General features: G+C 39.0%; 1 protein-coding gene and 1 long non-coding RNA gene across 5 annotated transcripts in view; one reads left to right on the top strand and one right to left on the bottom strand.

The window, feature by feature from the left end:
* Positions 1-9143, bottom strand: part of myot (myotilin) — a 37679-nt gene extending 28536 nt beyond the window's left edge. For 3 of the 4 annotated variants that reach the window (XM_023279495.3, XM_035952504.2, XM_035952505.2), the window contains exons 1-3: positions 8986-9143; positions 426-468; positions 14-188 (exon numbers count right to left, since the gene is read on the bottom strand). In XM_023279495.3, the coding sequence (XP_023135263.2) occupies positions 14-188; positions 426-433 (183 nt within the window). In that variant the 5' untranslated portion in view covers positions 434-468; positions 8986-9143. Of the gene's footprint in view, positions 1-13; positions 189-425; positions 469-1952; positions 1973-8985 lie in introns of those variants that run through there. The other variant, XM_035952503.2, reaches the window with a different exon arrangement.
* Positions 9144-9214: 71 nt separating this feature from the next.
* LOC129350287 (uncharacterized) lies at positions 9215-15542 on the top strand. Its single transcript, XR_008603632.1, has 2 exons — positions 9215-9437; positions 10052-15542. It is a non-coding gene; the product is annotated as an uncharacterized LOC129350287 (long non-coding RNA).
* Positions 15543-21790: the final 6248 nt, after the last annotated feature.

The following is a 21790-nucleotide window of genomic DNA, read 5'->3' as shown; positions in this document are numbered from 1 at the left end:
TCATTGTAATTACCGTCTGAGGGCTGACACACAGCGGCTGCACCAGGCTGGAGTGTCTCTGGGCGAGGAAGCTGGAGGAGGACGACGAGCTGGAGGAGAGGGAGGAGAGCTCTCGAGAGGAGGATGCAGTGGAAGAGGAGGAGATGGTCAGAGACATGGTGCTGGTCTTCTTCTGCACACTCTGGAGCCTACAGAGTGGTACACATGAGCAAGGAAACAAATATTACTTATGTTGTGAAGATATAAATCTATTTTCACAGTAATAACGCAGGAATCTGCCTCCTTTCTGTGCACTAAAAGCAAGTGTGCATAGCGCAAATCATTACAGAACAAAGACTTGGATTAAGGTACATGTATATTAGGATGAGGTGATGTAGGTAAGTAAAATGTTCTCTGAAGTGATGGAAACACTGTGTCTAACTTACTGTGCCATGTTTCAGGCGTTCCAGGAGGCAATGACAGGAGTCTCTGAAAAAAAAAAAAAAACAGAGGCAAAGTCTCAAACATCTCGCTGCAGAAACCTCCAGGTGCAAATACACACAGCTATATGGATAAAAGTTTGGAGAACATGCATGATCAGCAGAAATTTCTACCTTGAGACAGAAAGTTTTTCAAAGTACAAGAAGTGTTGGAAAATAGCAGCTGGATGAGCCAGTACAAGGAAATGACACTGAAAAAGTTGCTACCACCAACAACGAGAAACTGAATGCAGAGAAGATATGCAGAATTTCCCTGAATAGGAGCAGATTTATGCAGATATTCAGGAGAGGAATGGAGGTGAGGGGATGAAGTTAACGGTGGACAAAGGAGGAAAGCTGAGGAGATGACTGATGGCTGGTGAACTGCAAGCAGACAGAGGTGTTGTGGATCTGAAACTGTATTAGATTATCTTCTCCCTAATTGCCACATTTGTCCTGGGCGCTTGACAGAAACCGGCCGACTTGGCAGCACACATGTACAATCCAGCTGCAGTCAGAATGCATTATCTCACACAGATCTATAAACAGCAAATCATACACACCCTGAATATTATATGATGCTCTATGTGTTTATATGTAAAAAAACTAATTGTATTTGTGTCCCAGAAATCACTTTCAACTAAGTTCCCCATTACAAAAACACCTCTCAAGGAAGTGTGTTAATTCCAGATCACATGACCTGCTCCACATGATGTCATTTCCTCCTGAAGAGGGGACTCCAAGGCTTTCTGTTATTTAATATAAAGTAGTGTGTGAGTCAAGTGTGGATTTATGGCATGTCAACAGGTTTACTACAATATCTTTACAAATAACTTTTAATTACAATTTTACTCAATTGTATATATAATACTTTAGAAGAATCTTTCTGTAAAAATACCATGTGGTGTTTGGTTATAGGCGGCCATGTTGATTTTAGGCCTGAAAACAGCAAAAATGTCAACTATGATACCTGTCAACTATGAAACAAAAAATCCTGCAATTATATATTGACCGGTTGGACTTTTTGTCAGCTTTAAACCAATCAAAAGCCTGTTTTAAGACAGGTTAGGATTGCAGAAACACAGCAATTATGTCTTCAGGCCAGTTGAGGTTAATGTGATATTTAATACAAGTTAAAACATGAAAATCATGATTTTCTTCCTGACTGCAGCAATATAAATTATGAATCTTCACAAACCTGTTTTGGGATGAGAGTATCTTTAGTAGCTTCAATGCAACATGTTAATAACACGAACACTGACTGAAACAGCTCCATTACTACATCAGCATTGGAGGATTTGTGGTTATCACAACTGTCATAAAATTCAATGGAAGCAAAAATTGTGGATCCTTAAAGTTATACACTGCTACATCACAACAATATTTCTCCACAAAAGTGAAGTCTAGTCAATTTTCTGTATATTACCCAAACTCATAATCCACAATACTGCCTCACATATAAACAAAAATATCTACATATATGCTTAGACTCACGTTCATAGACTCAGTGCTAAATCCAGGTCAGTAAATGCATCATTTCCTAGCCAGGAGGTCACTAAGTATCCATCATGGTCTCACTTTGTTTGGCAGTGGCTAATTGAAGATATGAGGAATCTTTCATCGTTTTACACCCAAAAGACTCCCATAAATCTGAGCCTGCTGCCCTCTGGGCCTCTGTCTTGGGCCCTGAGAAGGAGCTGACGGAGGAGGCCGAGGTTCAGGTTTCCAGGCTAAATTAAACTCTGCCGCCTCCTCGGCACAGCAGAGTGTGTGTGACCTGCGATAAATCTCTGCGTCTCCATTAACAAGACACACACAGTCAAACAGGAGAAGATTAAACTCTCCCTCAGTACAGATTTCCATGTCTCCTCCTACTATATCTGTAGTGTTTTCCTGTCTCTGTCTGTGGAAGTTCTATATACGGATCACAGCAGGAACATCAATACAGCTTAAACACAGTCTAAATGAGAAGATCACAGCTTAAGAAACAAGCAGCTGCAGCATGTACGACATCCATGTGTACATCCAGTTTTCCCTTCACCTAATCACTACAGACAGGTGTGTTTGTGTGTGTGTGTGTACCTTGACTGAAGCCTGCTGTTGATATAACAGCAACTGCAGCTAAACCCATTGTATCAATTGTCTCGGTTACATAACTATAGAATTTATGGCACCGGCAACAGGCTGCATTCACACTCTGCAACAGATCTGTTACCTGGCAGTGCGAGACAGGATAGAGATGTACAGGCAGTGGCAGCTCAGATCAGACACGAAGCACAGAAGCAGGAAAAAATATCAAATTATGGTGCAGTGAACACCCCTGTTAAAGGTTACAGTTGGCGTTGCTTGTCTGTACATTTGAGCAACTCAGAGGAAAAAGATTACAAAAAGATAAAGGGACAAGGTGCAGAAATGATGCAACTTCATCATTTCATTTCAATGTTTCCTCCCTGCTTGAGCCCAATGTGTTTGCTATGATAATGTCAACACTATGATTTAAACTTTAAAAGCTTACCTAGATGGACAGACGTCCTTATAAAACTATTTTCACAGGGTTACAAACTGGTCCAAAAGGTCAGCTGGCAGAGTCTCTATATGTAATAACTGCAATATTTCTAATATTTCTCTCGAGAGTCATACAGTTAAGTTCAAATATATAAAATCAAGCACAAAGAGATGCAAAACAACCACAAATAGAGATAAATTGTCCATAAAATGACTACGAAAAGACACAAAGCAACCACAAACACCCATACAGGGATGTAAAACCACCACCACAAGGGACAGAATGACTACAAAGCAACATAAAAACAACCACACACAACAACAAGACTCAAAATGACTACAGAGAGACACGTCACAACCACAAAGAGAGTTACAACTACCTACAAAAAACAAAATCAGTGCAAAGAAACACAATGACCAAATGAAAAAGACAACAAACACAAAGACACTCAAAGTTCCTACAAACAAAGAAACACAAAAGGACCTCAAAGAAACACAAAAGAACCACACAAAATTCCTACATATAAGATGCAAAATTACTACCAAGAAAGACAAAATGACCACCACCAGACACAAGACAAGTATAAAGAGTTGCACAGGAAAACAAAGAGATTCAAAATGCCTCGTAGGGAGGCAACATGACTATAAAAACATTTCAAATTCCTCCTAAGAGATGCAAAATAACCACAAAGAAACACAAAAGGATTAGAAACAAACACAAATCGACTACAAAATGACTACAAAAAGACACACCACAACCACATACAGTCAGAACTCCTATGTACAAGACACAGTTACCATAAAGACTTATATTACCACCACCAGACAAAACAGTCATAACGAGATGCTAAATGACTACAAAGAGATACACAACCAACACAAAGAAACATAAAAGGATCCTAAAGAAACACAAATTAACCACAAAGAGACATGAAATGACTACAAAGAGATACATAACAACCACAGAGTCAACATTTCTGCAAAGACATGCACACTTATTACAAAGAAACACAACATGAGTACCAAGAGACACAAATCAGCCAAAATGACAACAAACGGATGCAAAATGACCACAAAAAGACATGACTTATGATTTAAATGAGTTCGTAAGTAACACATTTCAAGCTGAGCAATTCAGATGTTGATGATATTGGTTGAACCAGATCTGACTTGTTTTTTAAAGAAATTTTTTTGGCCTTTATCATGTATATGACAGTGGAGAGAGACAGGAAACATGGGTAGAAGAGTGGGGGAATAGCATGCAGTGAATGGCCATGGGCTGGATTCCAACTCATGACTGCTGCGTTGGGGACTATAACTCTAGCCAGGTGAGCTATCTGGGCACCCCAGATCTGACATTTTAAACAAGTCCTCTGTTTCTAGTAGTATTTTATGTACACAGTAATACATTTAGCCATGTGTAGAGCTGTAAGCTGCTTTCTGGATCATTATCTGTAGTCAAAGAAATGCACTGCCCTACCAAGTTTTTCACTACAAATAGCTCTTAACACACCTGCCTGCAGGGGTTATATTTGGTACAATATGATATGTACATGAATTCTCTCATTTCAAACATGGTGCAGATTTTTGTGCGTGCGAGTTGCACTGAGCGCTACACACTATTTACCAATGTGTCTTACATTTAAAGATCATTTCCACTGGATCTAAGTGATAAAAATGGAAAATTCAGGATTTTACACCACTGTTTTACATCCTAAACTTTTCCATCAGCCTAGAAACCTTGCAAAAACATTCATCCTGCCAAATCTTCAGCACAACACAGCTAACAGATGTTGCACTAATGAAGGGTAGTGACCCACGCAGCTCTGTGGTTTATGCGTCAATGAAGAATAATGGCTGGTATTTTTAAAGACACTAAGGCATAAAAATGAAGATGGTTGCACTCTCTCTGTCACACAGAGTTCAGAATTACAGTAACTGTGCTTCCAGAGCACCTGTTCTCAACAGACGGGAGGAAGTTCGCTTTTAAACATGAGTCATGGTGAGGAACTTTGTCAGTTGGTTACTGCTGATAAGTAAAATGTATGTTTGGGAAGGAAAACACTGTGAGGTGATTCATTTTTCAGCTGTTGCCATAGAACATATCCTCCTACCTGCATTATTTTAGCATGACAGGTTTATTCTATTTCTGTATTAGCAGCATGTGGAGCTGCAGAATATTAATTTCCTCTGTATTTAAATCTAAAACACAAAAAACTAAAGTGAAAGCGTTCATTAGACGGGGTGGATCATGCAGAAGTTTGTAAGGAAAATTAAGTTTTACACCAGATTCTGACAAACTGTACATCTGCTTGCCAGCTTTCAGGAAAAGGTAGGAGGAAATCAACACCTACCCAAGTCCACCTCGTTAATTTGAACAAACCACCCACTGTGTAATTCCAGCCCTGCACACAACACCATGAGGCTTCCACCCCCCAGGAGCTCTCAGCGGCGGACAGATTTAGCTCAGCGGTGGCACACTGGAGCAGCAGAGCGGAATAAGTAGACCTTGTTGAAATCTACCACAAAGCAAACATTATGTAAGTCTGTGGGCTTTGATTGACAGGTGGCATCCAGATGTATCAAAGGACGAAAAAAGCCACTGCAGGAGACACTTCTCTGTTCACCAAAGAACAGTGAAAAACACAAGAATAATTCATACACATGCACATGTTGTAACTTTATCTGATGATCAGTATATCCATGTTTCTGTGACCAAACCAAGACCAAAACAAAACCACAATAGTAGAGATAAAAGATTTAAAACGTCAACTTTACTAAAACAAGTCTGACTTAATGAAGCACAAAGTGTTGCTCTGCTTGGTTATAATAATAAAACCGATCAATATTCTGTACCGGTGATGCTGGCTGTTGCAATAAAAACTGCAAAAGTTCATCACATTAAATATGACTGAATCATTGTCAAACTAAAACCAAGTGTTCATTGTGGTCTTTCACAGAGGGGTTTCCACCAGCAGAAACATCAATAATCAAGTTTTATGTAAATGTATTTGCATAACATGCTTCTTTCCAACTAATTATAGGGAAAATAAGAATCTCTCTTTAAGAAAAATTCAATTCAAACTCAAAAACTTGAATGGATATTATTCAAGTCATTGAAAACTTTATTGTCCACATCGTCCATGCGTGCTTGCACTTTTGCATGTTTACTGTACATGTTGTACACTGACTGAAAGACTCCAGCAATTCATTTTACTGAACAAGAAATGTACTTATTTTATTAGATGAGTTCCAAATTACACAGTTCTCACCAGGAAATTATTTGGAAATTACACACCCAAAATACAGAGTTCAAGCACCTTATTACAGGCTGGGAAGAGCATGCAGAAAAGTCTGATACTAAGTTTTATTAACCCTCGTGTTGTCCTGTGGGTCAAAATTGACCTGTTTAAAAGTTTGAAAATGTGGGGGAAAAAATCTATTTTCAAAGTGATACTTCTGATGTCCACATTTTCAACATTTTGGGGAAATCTTTGAACATTTTTTGGTGGAAAAAAAGAAATGTTAAAGAAATGTCAAAAATCATTCTTAAGAACATTCACAAAAAATCAACCAAAATCCAGCGAATTTTGCTGGATTTTGGTTGATTTTTTAGTAGTAGTAGAAGTTTTACTGATATATATGTAATCACTTTAGATATTTTTAGGATATTTTTGGAAGATTTTCACCAATTTTTTGAAAATATTTACAAAAATATTCTTGCCAAATTTGGGGGATTTTTTTTAATTTATTTTTTTTAAATAAAAATTTTAAGGGAAACTTTTAAGGAATTATTGGAATTTTCTTCCTGAAGGTTTTGCAAATTTTCTGAAATTTGGGGAATTTTTTTGCTGATTTTTTTCAGACAAGGAAACAATATTTTTTGGTGCCCATAAATGAGGACAACAGGAGGGTTAAAGTGCATAAAGCTGCACATCAGAGCGAGATAACTGCTTGATTTAGTGTTTGAAGTATTTCATAGTACAATAATGTACATAGCAAACTCTATCCCCAAATTCTAAATTGCATACATTTCTTTTTCCTCTCAGTACGTACTCATGGCAGCATGCTGTGCACTAAATGACAAGACTGACTTGCAGATGTTTATCATGTTCACTATTTCAATTTAGTATGCTAGCATGCTAACACTTGCCAATTATTCAAGTACAGCTCAGACTGGTATCCCAGCTGGATTTCTTTTTGTTCTAAAAACATCCTGAGAAAGTTCTGCAAAGTTCTAGTGATGTTTTATTTTAATTCCTAGAATGTTCCTGATAACAGCAGGAAAAGGTCGTTAAGGGACAATTTTAAAATGTTCTTAAAACATTTGTCAAATGGTGCATTGATCTGTCCCATTACAGGAACGTCATCTGCGGCCTCGATGACGTCTTGCAGCCTTAGAATCCTAACAATCCTAACAATGTCTTCCAGACTTCCTCTGACTGTCCCAATTAAAATGTTTTACCTCATATGAAGACTATTTAAACAGACAAACATTCTGAAAACATTCCTTGAACATTAGATTGGAATGTTTTCTTTAGAACATTATTAGAGGTTGTGGGAACATTTCCTGCTACTGGGAATTGTAGGTATGTGGTCATATATCAAAGTGTTGGACAAGTTACACTTTCACTTGATGATGAGACTAGAAGAAAAGTCAGGAACCAACAAAGTTAATAAGATTCAAAGTTTGTGAACATGATCGGATACACCAACAGGCCATCCAATATTAATCTTAATGGTTAGTGATATATTTGTGCATCACATTTCATTGCAGCTTATCCAGATGTTATAAATACACGTTATTAAAAGCCAAACATTTGAAGCAGCTGCTGAAGCAACAGGTAACATCAGGACATCAGGAGCCGCCTTCTGGGTAACACAAATGTCTTAATGCATTCAGTAGTTATTTTAGTCGGGGTGAAAGAGGTGGACCAGCAGGCAAGTCAACACTGCTGTGCTACTAGTGTGGATAAACAGAAGGGGGCTATGAAAACATTAGTCACAGCTGTAATCGAATTTCAAATATTGCATATTCTTGTATAGATTTTTATTCTTTCTACTCAACACAGAAGTCCATTTGTGCAGCCTGTCCTTGTGCAGCTTTAATTTTAAGGTCAACAGATAATGTAAATACACTGTTAGTGTAATTGTTCTGCATGCTGTCAGCCCACTTTTTCATTCTAGAAACTCTCTTAACCCTCCACCTCCAACACTCAGATTCTCCTAACTCCTCAATTGTCCATGTGGAGGACCGATTTAGCGTGGACCGGGTCACCTGATCCCTCTTTCAACCAACCAGTGCTCGATATCTGAACACAGCGTCACACAGGCATGCCAGACCTGCACTGTGAACCCCCACCAGCAGCAAACAGACACACGTATACGCACACTGTCACCCACATTTGGTTGGTATGTCTTGTGTTGCCTCACCCTACAGGCTATATAACCAACACACTTTTTTTCTTCTTCTTCTACCCTTTAAACACCCAAACGGATGTAACAGATTTTTCACCCGCTGCGACAGATTGGAGTCTTGCACAGTTTGCATCCTTGACAACAAACAGACACCGTTACATCAGCACACTGACAACCAGAGATGCAAAAAAGAATACTGGTTTCTAGATAGATAGATAGATAGTCAACCACGAGTGCAAGGCACAGCATTTAAATTTAGCTCCAGACAGATCATCCCAGCTGTCCTCCTCTTTTTGACTGCAAACTCATTCACTCTGAAGTATCAATAACATGCTGTATCAGGAACCCAATGGCCTTCGACCAACTGAATTACAGCATTTGATTATCTGATTACCTCGACTTTTGCTTCCTCTTCTCTCTACCAATCAGAACAGGGAGCAGAGAGCTGTGCACAGAAACTTCCTCCCTCACATTTCCAAACATATGCGGCTAAAAGCTAGTGATCTGGTGTGTTTCTTCATGTTGTTGTTGCATTTTACTTTTTTGAACTTCCAGCCATGCACAATTTTAGAGAGAAGTCCAACTGAAATGTTCCCCTCCTTACCTGTCTGGTCTTTTCCCCAAAAACAATAGCGACAAATGTATTGATCCAACCAGAAGATGATCCCAATGACTGATTCCAAACAAAACTGCTATGTGAGTGTGTGGCTGCCGGTCATGGCTTGGTCACTGGACGCTCTCTGCTCTGCCACACACTTTAACACACAAATACACAAGCAGGGACTTGTGTGTCTGTGTGTGTGTGTGTGTGTGTGTGTGTGTGTGTCTGTTGGAGGGGTTGTGGTGGTGGAATGGGGTTAGGAGGGAATCTGAGGCTGGTGACGGGGGGGTGAGAGGAGGGCAGGTGGGGTTCAGCTGGAAGGGAACGAAAGGAGCAAATTTAGAGCGGAGTAACGTGTTCGTCAACAGTGACAGGGCAGAGCTGAAGAGTCTGAGAGGACAGCCGAGCTCCAACCTGCTCCAACTGGTGCTTCACGTCTTTGGGAATGTTTACTGGTAACGTCGAATCCAAATTAACCTAACAGAGAGCAGGTAAAGATCTTTACCTACAAAGATGTATCATAGTGTTTGACATGAAATAAAGGTAGCTGAGGTGTCGCGGCTGGAGGCTCCATGACCTAACCTCCATCCAAGAGCTGGAGACAGGTGCCAGGAAACCTGCGACTGGTGCCAGTCAGTCGTCAGGGGGATACATGAAACCCAGAGACAGACAGACAGACAGACAGAGGGGGAGAGACCGACGGACAGAGAGAGATAGTTGAATGTACAACCTGAGGAACAGACAACTGCTCCACACAGTCAAGTATTTACCCATCAAAGTAGATTACAGATGATACGTCCCTTTCAGTATTTAGAACATGTGCATTTCCCCTCACTCTAAGTAAGACACATAAAAAATACGTAATGTATTTCTAATGGATGTTTGAGAATCACAGTTTGGATGATACGGATATTTTGGGTTAGCTGACTTAGGACGAAGGCAGGGGACACCCTGGACAGGTCACCAGTCTATCACAGGGCTAGTCAGAGAGACAAACAATCACACTCACATTCACACCTACAGGCAATTTAGAATTACCAATTAACCTCATCATGTTTTTCAACTGTAGGAAGAAGCTGGAGTACCTGGAGAAAACCCACGCATACACAGGGAGAACATGCAAACTTGATGCAGAAAGATCCCAGGCCCGGGCATGAACCAGGGATCTTCTAGCTGCAGGGCGACGGTGTTAACCCCCGAGACACTGTGCAGTCCCCAATTCAACAACAGACTAATTCTCCAACTACATAATTCTCCTGAATCACCACCGCGTCTTTCAGCAAACATGCCGACAACAATCCTTCAAAGAGACCAGCCACTTGGGCAAGAAGCTGCCCAGGCTGGTCCTCAGCAGGATGGACCAGCTGGAGAGGTGCAGGAGCAGCAGAACCAGCAGGAACCAGCAGGAACCCAACCTGTACCTGAATAACCTCACTGAAGCCTTTTTGGTCTTGCAAAAAGAAAATATGATGCTGGTCTCAGAACCTGTCCTGAAGCAGAAAATGGTTGTTAATAAAGGCATCTTCCAGACCTCGGACAAACTGACAAAGAAAGAGGATGAGATGGAGGAAAGAGAAAAAAAGAAAAGAAAGAACATGAGAGAAGAGAGAAGTTGAGAAAGGAGGAATAATGGACTTTCTCTGCTTCTTCAAATATCCCTCTCTCCCCAATCCTCCCCCTCAATCCTCATCTGCATTTCTGTCCCACACTTCATACATGTCACATACACATAGTACTACTTAAAGTAGTAAAAATGCAATATTATATTTTCAAATAGTAAATAATAAAATGAAGAATAATTAAAAATACTACAAATAATTATATGAAATTAATAATAATAAAAAAAACATTATCTGATGGTTTCAGTACAAATAAAAAAAACAAAAAACACCTCCATTCCCGTAAAAAAAAAAAAAAAAAAAAAGCTGTGTTATGCTCCGACTAAATTCAAACTTTGAACCTGAATTCAAGTTAAAAAAACACAAATGCTGCTGGACTACAATGAGACAAAGGGAGGGGTGGACAACCTGTCAACACATGACTGCCTGTTGGCCCCTTGTCATCTTCTTCCACATCATTGATATTAGTGCATGCGATGCATTTGTGATATGGTATGAAATAAATAAGGACTGGAACGGGAAAACTGAGCCGAAGGAGGATTTTCCTGGAGCAGCTTGGTAATGCACTGGTGAAACCTCAGATTGAGAGAAGACAGTGCCTTCCAAGAGCATCAACAGCTGCAGCAGCTGTTGAGAGGACATTCAGACAGAGACAAACACTCCAACTCCTCCAATGGTACAAACCGCAGGCAAGAAGTGCGGCAGCAGTGAAGTGAAGCGTGGCGTCAGAGTTGGTAGGTCTGCGTAATACAGCCGAGCAACTGGTCAATGAAAAGTAACGCTGACCCCAGAGGTCACTGGGAGGGGTTTGTACTCCGAACATTCGGATCAATATTTGGATACCACCAACCAACGATGGAATATTAGGTCCAGCCCTACTGTAACCTAGTAGTTCTATTAGCGTCTGTATATAATCAATGACTGACCGTCAAATCAAATAAATCGAGTGCGGTTCAAAAACATTTTGACAACATTTGTTAACTGTACATCTTAAAATAAAGGACAGAAAAACAATCAACAATGTGAACCAGCTTATATACATCTTTAACAATACCTAAATCTGAAAAAAATTCAACAATTGAACACTTTTACATTTTTTCCTGTCTTCTATCACTTCGCTTAAATACCCTGCTGCTTAATGGGAGAACTGAGCTGCAGCTGCCAGTATTTTTAAATGTGGCCTCAGTGGTGTCAGGGCCATTCCCAAGAACATTTGGAGCTCATTGATGAGTCTGGAATGATATTTAGTTTTAATTATATTCATCCTTGAGAAAGCAGCCTTTAGCTGAACATGGTCAGCATGTGCAGGGCTACTTTCTCAGACCTGGGAAACCAGTTCTAGAGACCATTTGGAGCCAGAAAATGGCAGGGTTGGTTCCTCTGAACTGCTCTTTAAGGACCACATGTACTTGGAGATCAGCTTATCAGCAAAGTCAACAAAAGAAGACTCATCTCTCTGTCCCTGAACCTGTATGCAATGCTGTGAAGTGGACACAGTCTTCCTTCCAAGTTTCCTCTGAAAGGAGCAGGCAGCTGTCAACAGTTCACAAACTGAACTGTCCTTGCCCTGTAGCTTCAAATTCAGTTCACTGTCAGGTGATATCTGTAATGATAACAGCAAATGCATATTTGCCTAGTATCAATGGTTCATGTGAATGCTGCTTATACCTCCGGACAGTAGGGGGCGTTCGGGGTCTGTGAGTAGATTAAGCGCAGAGCACAGACGTGTTTAAGGTTCCTGTCTGTACATGTGATGAAGCCAAGTTTTATATAAAGTACCTTCTTCTTCAAGTAACGGCTTTATTATTAAGAACCCACAACAAAAACAATACATGGTGTCAGAAGGTGGTCTTGAAGAGAGGTAATGGACGCAAATATAAACAACGAGGACGAGCTACCGAGGCAAGCTAATGTTAGCCACCCAGCTAACAGTACCGACGCATCAGCTCAGCAGTGAACTTTGTGTTGCTAACTGGTCGTGAGAGAAAGAGGACTAGCGACGACAACATGGACGGCTTGCACCCACCACCAGCCCTTCAGCTTACTGGGAATGTGGCTGAAAATTGGAGGAGATTTAAGCAACGCTTTGCTTTGTACATATCGGCAATTGGACTTGACGAGGCAAGTGACAAAAAGCAAGTGGCAGTGTTTTTGCACGTAGTGGGTGAGGATGCACTAGAAGTTTATAATAACTTCACGTTTGCTGATGGAGACACAATGAAGCTAAATAAGATAATGGAGAATTTTGAAGCTTACTGCATACCTAAGAGAAATGTGACATTTGAGAGGCACAGATTCTTCACATGTGTACAGAAGACAGGAGAGACAATCGATCAGTATGTAACAGAGGTACGGAACAGAAGTAAGTAGGGTTGCCACCTTTCAGAAATGAAAATAAAGGATGCCCACCACGGCTCCTTGGGGCCACAGTTCAGTAAAATCGGAAAGATATTCACAGATTCAGAATTCCACCATCAATAACTCATTATAAACGATCCCTCTTTTCCATCGCTGTAAGGTAGACAATGTGCTACAAGCCTAGTTTTATCAACAGTAGCTGTCTTTCAAGCTGCACAAATAACATTGGTGTCAACAGGAGCCAGTTGAAGGCTGCAGTGATTCTGGTGACACTACAGTGTATCAGAGAGAAGCTATTGAATATTTGTGTCTCTCTTTGCTGTTGCAGCAGTTTTGCAATTTGCACACGGTCCCTGTTCACTCCATAGACATCAATGTTATTCATGCAGCTTGAAAGACAGCTACTGTTGATAAAACTGGGCTTGTAGCACATTGTCTACCTTACAACGATGGAAAAGAGGCATCGTTTATGTTTTGACCAGTGTTGCCAACTCCTCAGTAAGGAAAGTAGCTATTGGCTGTCCTAAAAGTCGCTAGAAGTCGCTAAATGACCTCATCGCCTAATTTGCATCATTTCCCGTTTGCATGTAATTGTAATCAACGTTGTAGGAGAGACAAAAAGTGAGTTTAAAATACCCAAAATATGTTTCTGAACTAGAGGCTAAATGCAGTGATTTATTTTAGTGTGACAGTGAAGAAACATTTTCATTTCCATCCCGCTCTGTAAGCAGGACGGGATCTGCAGAGACTTTGATTTATCTGCCGTCTGGACATGGAGTGATGTGGGTCTCCTTCCTCTAATCAGACAGTGGGATGCTGCAGGTCACTAGACTGACTTTCTGTGCTTTGGAAGGGGAGGAGCTCACAGCGCCACCTGCTGCTCGTTGAGGACAGTAACTGCAGAACGATCCGAGCTTTCATGTCAGACGGGCGGATCTAGATTAATTTTAGTGGGGGGCACAGGAGGGTACAACAGATATTTTGGGGGGGCTGTAAGAAAAAAATGAAAGCTGCTACCGTATTTTTCATGTTTTTTTTTTTTTTTTTTTGCTCTTTAACCCAATAGGAAAGCTGTATATGACCTTTTCATTTTTGGACTGTTAACATTCAAATTATGATGGACTTGTTTCCTTGTTTATGTGAATTACAGCATCATTAGCTGCAACATCTGCCTGTTCTGTAAAACTGGTAGCTCAACGACAGCATCCTGAGGGCAATTAAGTGACAAATACTGTGCAAGAACAGCACTATTACAACCCTGTCAATTTCCACTTCTTAGAATGTTTACTGCCAATTATTACATATAAAACAAGAAATAATATTCTGTACTAATACTTCTGTACTACCCAATACACAGTGAATAAATATTATCTGAAAGTTAGGTTATTGTTGTTTATCAGCACAATACAAAAAGATTCATGTTAGTAATATTCCAGTTAAGACTCTAGAATATCATGATTTATGTAAATTTACCTCAATAATATGAATGTTCAGGTTAAGATTGTACAGTGATATTTATTATGTAAGTTTAGCTGAATAAAGTTTATGACTCTGCACTACAATAGTATTTATTATTTAAATTTACATCATTATTATAATATTTAGAGTCAGACTACAGTATTGAGATTAAGAAATCAAATATTCTATAAAATGTAAATACACTGAACTCATTTGGATATATTTAAGTGAGACTCTACAATATTCTTTGACACAAATCTATCTAAATCAAAAATTTTAACCATTTTTACTCCAAACATTTACTGGACTGATTTAAATATTAAAATCACTCCTTTCTAATCCTCTGCTGTACGTTCAAACCTGAGGCCTTAAATAGAAACACACAAGTATCTGATTGAAGGAACTTCTGCAGAGTCCTGGTTCCAGAACATGATGATAGAATTATAGACAAACTTTAACAAAAGCTGCCTGAGAGTTTACAGGTTTTTATGTTAGATTTCTTCAGTAATTTAATGACAGTTATCAGCAAAAATCAAGTGTTCATTTGATGAACTTCATTTCCTAAAACATCCAGAATTGGAGCTCATATCTTTGGCAGCTGTAAAGTTTCTGCTCCTTCAAAGTTCACAACACAATGAATGAATTCCTAAAACACTCTCAATGCTGGAGAGCGTTTGTGATGCTGAAGCAGTGATCAGTTTTTCTGTTTCTTCTCTGGAGATGCACAATGAGGGACGTCTGCAGAGACTGAGAAAGAGTCTCACCACATCCTGACATGAGGAAAAAGACTTTATTGAAGACTACAATGAGAAAAACTATCAGACAGCAGACGGCTGCATTCAAGGTGAGCTCTGAACATTTGATCTGGAACAGGAATTCAATAACGGCAGCATGAGCTTCATTTCAGTCTGTAGCTGCTGAATTCATGGATGAATCATCTGGCACTAGAGAGGAAGACCATCAAACATCCACGTCAGCTGATGGAGGTCCAAGAGTCTCACCCAACAAACAACCTACAGAGTGAAGACCTCAAATCTGATTGGACGGCCTCCTATTCAGCCACATGTGTGAACAAATGCCTCTAAGCTGATTTGTTTTCTAAAATAAATCTAGTTTGAGTCCTAATCTATGCCTGTGTGTTTGCTTCTTTACACTGCTGTTAACAGTTTAGGCTGTTAGATTGTTCCAGATAAGACAAGTACAAGATTCTTCAGAGCCGTTCTACCACGAGCCTGACAGGAAGAACTCCAACAGCTACTGAATGTTCCTGTGGTCCCCTCAAGGTTACAGGAGGAGCCCTACGAGGACGAGCCGGTCCACCTGATGGCGGCCAGTCGCTGTGGTTCAAAGCCAACACCGACTACATGGACTTCTACTGGACCACACGGAGGCCTTCAAACCGGACCAACAAGTTCAGCGACTCCCCGACTCGTGGGTCTGAGGACGCCGCCGAGCCTCGGTCCAGCCGGCCTCCTGTCTGTGGGTGTTTGAGTGCTGAGAGATTTATGGATGCATGTGAACGTTCTGTGTTGAAACAGCAGCTTTGGACTCAGTAACGCCGGGAAAAACCAAGAGCTCCTTTATTTGTGACTTCCACTAAAAAAACTGATGAAAATAAGTTTGCCAGGGTTCTGACTGATAACAGATTATTAAATAATGAAAATAATCATTTAAATATTCCTTTAAACAATCCTTTTAGGTCTACATTTCCTTTACACTGACTTCTTGGTATATGTACAAGTATTTTGGGTGGAATATACCATTAAGCCCAATGTTCAAGGGTTCTTCTGGGAATATACCATTAAACCAACCTTTTAGGTAAATGTTCCAGGATGTTGGGTAGAATATACCATCAGATAAACCTTTTAGGTCTACATTGGAAGATTTTAGAGTAGAATATTACTCCAAACCATCCTTTAGCTCTACATTTAAGGTGGAATACTCCTTTACACCAAGATTTTTTGGTCTACATTGAAGGATTTTAGGTGGAATATTCCTTTGAACAAACTTTTTAAGTTTATGTTCAAGGATGTTGGGTGGAATATACCATCAGACCAACCTCCAAGGTCTACAGTAGTGAATTTTAGGTGGAATATACCATTAAACTCACCTTTTAGGTCTACATTGGAGGATTTTAGGTGGAATTTTCTTCCAAACCATCTTTTAGTCTACATTTAAGGATGTTTAGGATGGTATATTCTTCCAAACCAACTTCTCAGGTCTACATTTCAGGTGGAATATTCCTCCATACTAACTTTTTTGGTCTACATTGAAGGATCTTTTCTAAACCACCCTTTCAGGTCTATATTTGAGATTTTAGGTGGAATATTCCTTTTAACCAGCCCCTCAGGTCTCTTTGAGGATTTTGGATGGAATACTCGGTTAAAGCAACATTTTAGGTGCATGTCCAAGGATTTTTGGTGGAATGTTCCTTTAAGGTGGATTTTTGAGGACCTTGTAGGTGGAATACTTCCTGAAACCAACCTTTTAGGTCAACATTCAAAGATTTAAGGTGGAATATTCCTTTAAACCAACCTAAATTTCATGTTTTGATCATTATCAAGTGAGAAACCTCAATCCAGACTCCTCATAATGACATTTGAGATTTATGCTGCTGTTATTTGTTTAGTCCAGACTAAATGACAGAAATCCACAACTGTAATTTTATTTCAGGACTCAGTTATTAGATGTCAAAACAATCCATGTGACTCTAAAAACTCAACAGCTGTACAAACTCTAAGATTAAACTCTCCACAAGGATCCAAAATAAGTTGGACTTCTACATGAGAGCTTTAATTATTCTTCATCTACTTCCTGAAAAGTTTGGTCAATAAAAAAGACAAAAACTAATATTTTCAACTGAACTAAAGACAGACTTTTTGATTTTTCTGCTCACATGTTGTGTTGTTGTAAACTTCCTCTTTCAAATAAATAGCTGCCTAACCCCCTGGAAACCAGCGTTTGTCCTGTTTTTGTGTTGCTCCTCGGCGACCCTAGACAGCCGGGTCGTAATGTTTTTTGAGCAACACACCATACTATGACGTTTTTACAATGATGGTTCTACTATGGAACCAGTTTGACATGTTCAGGCGTTCTTTGTGTGAAAACTCAGAGATTTCAGGTATCAGAAGGTGGTTTTCAACTTTCTTTGTTAACTTTCTGCTTCAACTTTAAACTAAATTTCCTTCACTAACCCAGCCCTCTGGACTTCCAGTAAGCTGTGTTCCTATTGGCTGTCCAGGTGGCTGCTTGGTGTTATCAGGAACACCTGAGCAGCTCAGTGTCTTCCTGCTTTATTTAGCTGCAGACAAACATTTCCTCTGCTTCTCTTCACCACTGAACCTGGGTTTGGCTCCATTGCTTTAGTTTGTTCTTTAGGCGTTGGCTTGCAGCTTCCAGCAGTAAAATCATCTTTAATGTGTTTCTTGGTGTGTTTTAGGGCTTTGTACTGGATAGTTGTCTTGGTAAATGTGGTTCTTTAGCCACAGTTAGCACATGGTGCTAATGTGTGCAGTGATTAGTGGATTTGGTGCACCTGAGTTGTCTTTATCTTGGCTGCAGTGAGTCTTTAGAGGTTTTTGGTCAGACACATTCTGTATTCTTGTTTGAGAACCAACGTTCGTTGTCCAGAAGGTAAGAGTTCCTGTCCTGATTCTCTGTTCTCAGAGGTTCTCTGGTAGGCTGCAGGAGACTTTAGCGTTTGGACTGTGCTAGTTTGGTTTTTGTACGATTTCATTTGGACGACTATCTTGAGGCCCCTCCATGTGGTTTAGTGAGGTTTTCTTAACCGTTCTACAAAGCAACCTGCAGCAGAAGAGACTTTGAGAGTTTTTAGGAAGTTCTGGAGACCAGACTTTAGAGCAGCAGAAACATTTGTCAGCAGTTTGAGCAGAAGGTGAGCTTCAGAGTAGAAATGAGACGGAAACCTTCTTGACCCGTGTGGTGAAGTCCTGTACCAAGAGTTTAAGCAGGTTGTGAAGAGTCTGTAGTTCTTTGGTCTGAAAGCACAAGAGTCGACTCATTAAAGGAGAAAACAGGAGATATTGTTGGTTCTTCTGTCTCTCTGCAGTTTCCAGTTTCCTTAGACTGAATATCAAGTTTATATTTTAAATGATTTCCCATGTGAGCCCAAGAAGACTTCAATAAACTCCCTCCATCCCCTGGACACAACATATTTTATTACCACGTTAAATCTATTTTTTAAAAATATGTTTTTGAGTTTTGATCATAGTTTTAGCATCGTTTTTTTCTCTTTGCTTTAGTTTTGTCATCTGTGTGAAAGGTGCTAAACAAATAAAGTTTTGAATTGATAAACTGAATAATTGACTAACTCATGATTGTGACAACAGAAGTATTTTCATTGTGATTTAAGGGTTTGTTTCATTTTAAAGGTTGGGGTTAAAATCTTGACTGAAAAAAGAAATTAAAGAAATAAATTACATTTTAAAAAAGCAATTCAATCAAAGGAAAAAAAACATTTAATACAATAAAACTTTTAAAAAGAAAATTAAACATTAAATAAAGTTAAATTATATTAAACAGACAAAATATTCAATTAGATAATGAAACAGAAGCTACAAAACATGTCATGAAATTAAACAATTTTTTAAACAAATATTAAACATTAAAGATGAAATATTTTAGATAATTAAACATTTAAAAAATACAATTAAAGAAGAATATAAAACATTTAAAAAAATACAAAACATTTAATTAGATTATTAAATCTTTAAAAAGACAAAACATTTAATTCAAAAATTAAATATTTAATTAGAAAATTTAATCTTAAAGATAATAAAACTTTAAATAGGAATTAAACAGAAAATACAATGAAGCATTTAAAAAGAACATTAAACATTCAAAGGTGGTAAAACATTTAAAAAGAAAAACCTTAAAGATTTAATCAAAAAATTAAACATTGGGAAAGAAAAGGAAATTTTTCAAACAAGCCGATAAAACATTTGAAAAAACAATTAAACATTAAAAAGACAAAACATTTGGAAATCAAATCAGACATTAGAAAAGAATAAAAGGTGAGAAAAGAGCAAAACTAAACATTTAAGAAGAATCAAACTAAAGACAAAACATTTGAAAAGACACCAGTTAAACTTTAGAAGATCAAATTAAACAGAAGAGACAATAAAACGATCAAAAAGAGCAAAAACAGATAAAGTCTTAAAGCGTTTTCTAGTCTGAAATGAAAACATCAAGTTGTTTCTTCAAACATTTCCTCTTTCTATGTTCTTGGTTTGATTGTGGACAGATTTACTAAGAACTCATTTCAGAAAACTGCTTTCCAGATAAAGTCTACTAGTAGTTGAAGGCATTGATCAAACTAATGTTACCTTCTGATCTCCACAAACTTTACTGTTCAGTGAAGAGAATCAAAGTTTGTTGAGGATTTCTAAAAAACCCACAGGTGAAGGTCTGAGAAGAACTCGATGATGGTCTAAATGTGAAATCAAGACTCATGGTCACAAGTTTTAAGGCTTCTGTTAACCAGAAAGTTCAAACTAACAGAGAAGTACTGAGAAACTTTTAAAACTTCAGTCCTCAGACTGTCTGAAGGTTCAAACTAACAGAGAAGTACTGAGGAAACTTTAGAAAATTCAGTCCTTGGACTGTCTGAAGGTTCAAACTAACAGAGAAACTACTCAGGAACTTAGAGATTTCAGTCCTCAGACTGTCTGAAGGTTCAAACTAACAGAGAACTACTGTGGGACTTAGAAAATTTCAGCCCTCAGACTGTGTGAAAGCTCAGGTCCTGAGGACTCGGGAGGTGTGGAGGCTTTGGAAAGTCTTGGAACTGAGGGTTCCACCCTCCAGCACAAAGGCTGAAGTCCAACCTCCTGAGAAAAACGGTCGAGTCGAGACTCGAGTTAAAAAAAAAACTCGAAAACGACAAAAAATAGATGATAAATGCGCAAAAAAAAGAAGAATTAGTATCTGAGCGAGTAGCTCAGGGGGATAAGAAGAGGACTACCAAGCAGAAGGTCGCAGGTTCAAGACCCACCACTGGCCTTTTTCTTTCTTTGTCTTTGTCAGGATTTTGATAAAATTTAAGAAGTGTCTGGTCTTGAACCAGCGACCTGCAGCTCCATAGGCAAATCCTTAACTCACTGAGCTACAGATCAGATACAAAGAAATAATTTCGTCGTCCCTTTGGCATCGTAGTTCCTGAAGTGACCACATAGGCGGAGCCAAGGCGGAGTCTGGGTGGAGTCGGGGCGGAGAGTAGGCGGGGAGGTGGGTGGCGGCCTCCCCCCTCTACTCCCCCACCTCCCCCCACCGCCCACCACATCTTCCCCCGCCTGACGAGTTTTTCGAGTCTCCACGAGTTCTTCGAGTCTCCACGGGTTTTCCCCGAGTTTCTGGAGTTTCCACGAGGTCCGAGGCAGAACAAGTTGTCATGAAGAGGTGTTGAAGTCGGCCAGGATGGACTGACTTTTTACAGCAACTAGAATGAAGACGATTAGAAGAGCAGGTCTTTAACCACCATCCATAAAATCCATGGAGTCGGCTCCAGAGAAATGAAGGTAGGTCAACTTTTATCAACCTCCATCTAGATGTTCAACTTGGTATCTTTACTTTGAGATTTTTAGCACCACAAACCTTTAGTACCACACTTTATTATCATTTCTTAGGACTTTAATGGAATCCACCAGCAGATTTAGTTTTTGTTGAGAAACTTTATTCTTGTCATTGTGGGACTGCAGTATTTAAAACTGTTCCTTCTATTTGACCTCATGTTTATTAGTTTTAGTGGAGAAAGTTATTTTAGTTGTCGATTAGTTTCTTAAAAACCAAATAATAAATTGGATTAGTCAAGAGGTTTAAATTTCTTACTTTGTCATATTTTAAATATGACAAAAAAATATAAAAATAAAGCGTCTTGAGACAATTTGACCTGTAATTGGTGTTATATAAATAAAATTGAATTAAAATTGTATGTATCTTGTAATGTTGGAGTAATTCAGCCATATATGCTGGAAAACACATTTTCTTTGTCCATTAATCTGTTGATTGTTTTCTCCACTAATTCATTTCTTGTTTTGGTTTATAAAATGTCAAACCCAAATATATTCAGTTTACTGTCATAAAAACCAAAAAGATTTACATTCATGATGCAGGAATCAGGCAGTTTTTCACTTTTTATCTTAGTTTAGTCAGAAAGATAGTTGATAATGTGTGAATTGTTGCAGCTTGTGAGCCGTAAAAGGTTTTAATCTTTGGGGCCGAGTGTCAGAAAACATTTAGAAACCAACATCAACAAAACACTCAACAAAGATTTGAACATCATTAAAGGGAAATCCAACTTTTGCATGACAATGTCTAATTAAAGGACATTTATTTCCAACGTAAATGTGTGATAT

The sequence above is a fragment of the Amphiprion ocellaris genome, chromosome 13 (genome assembly GCF_022539595.1).
Source record: "Amphiprion ocellaris isolate individual 3 ecotype Okinawa chromosome 13, ASM2253959v1, whole genome shotgun sequence".
NCBI classification, from domain to species: Eukaryota; Metazoa; Chordata; class Actinopteri; family Pomacentridae; genus Amphiprion; species Amphiprion ocellaris.
This window is presented reverse-complemented; position numbering and strand designations above follow the sequence as displayed.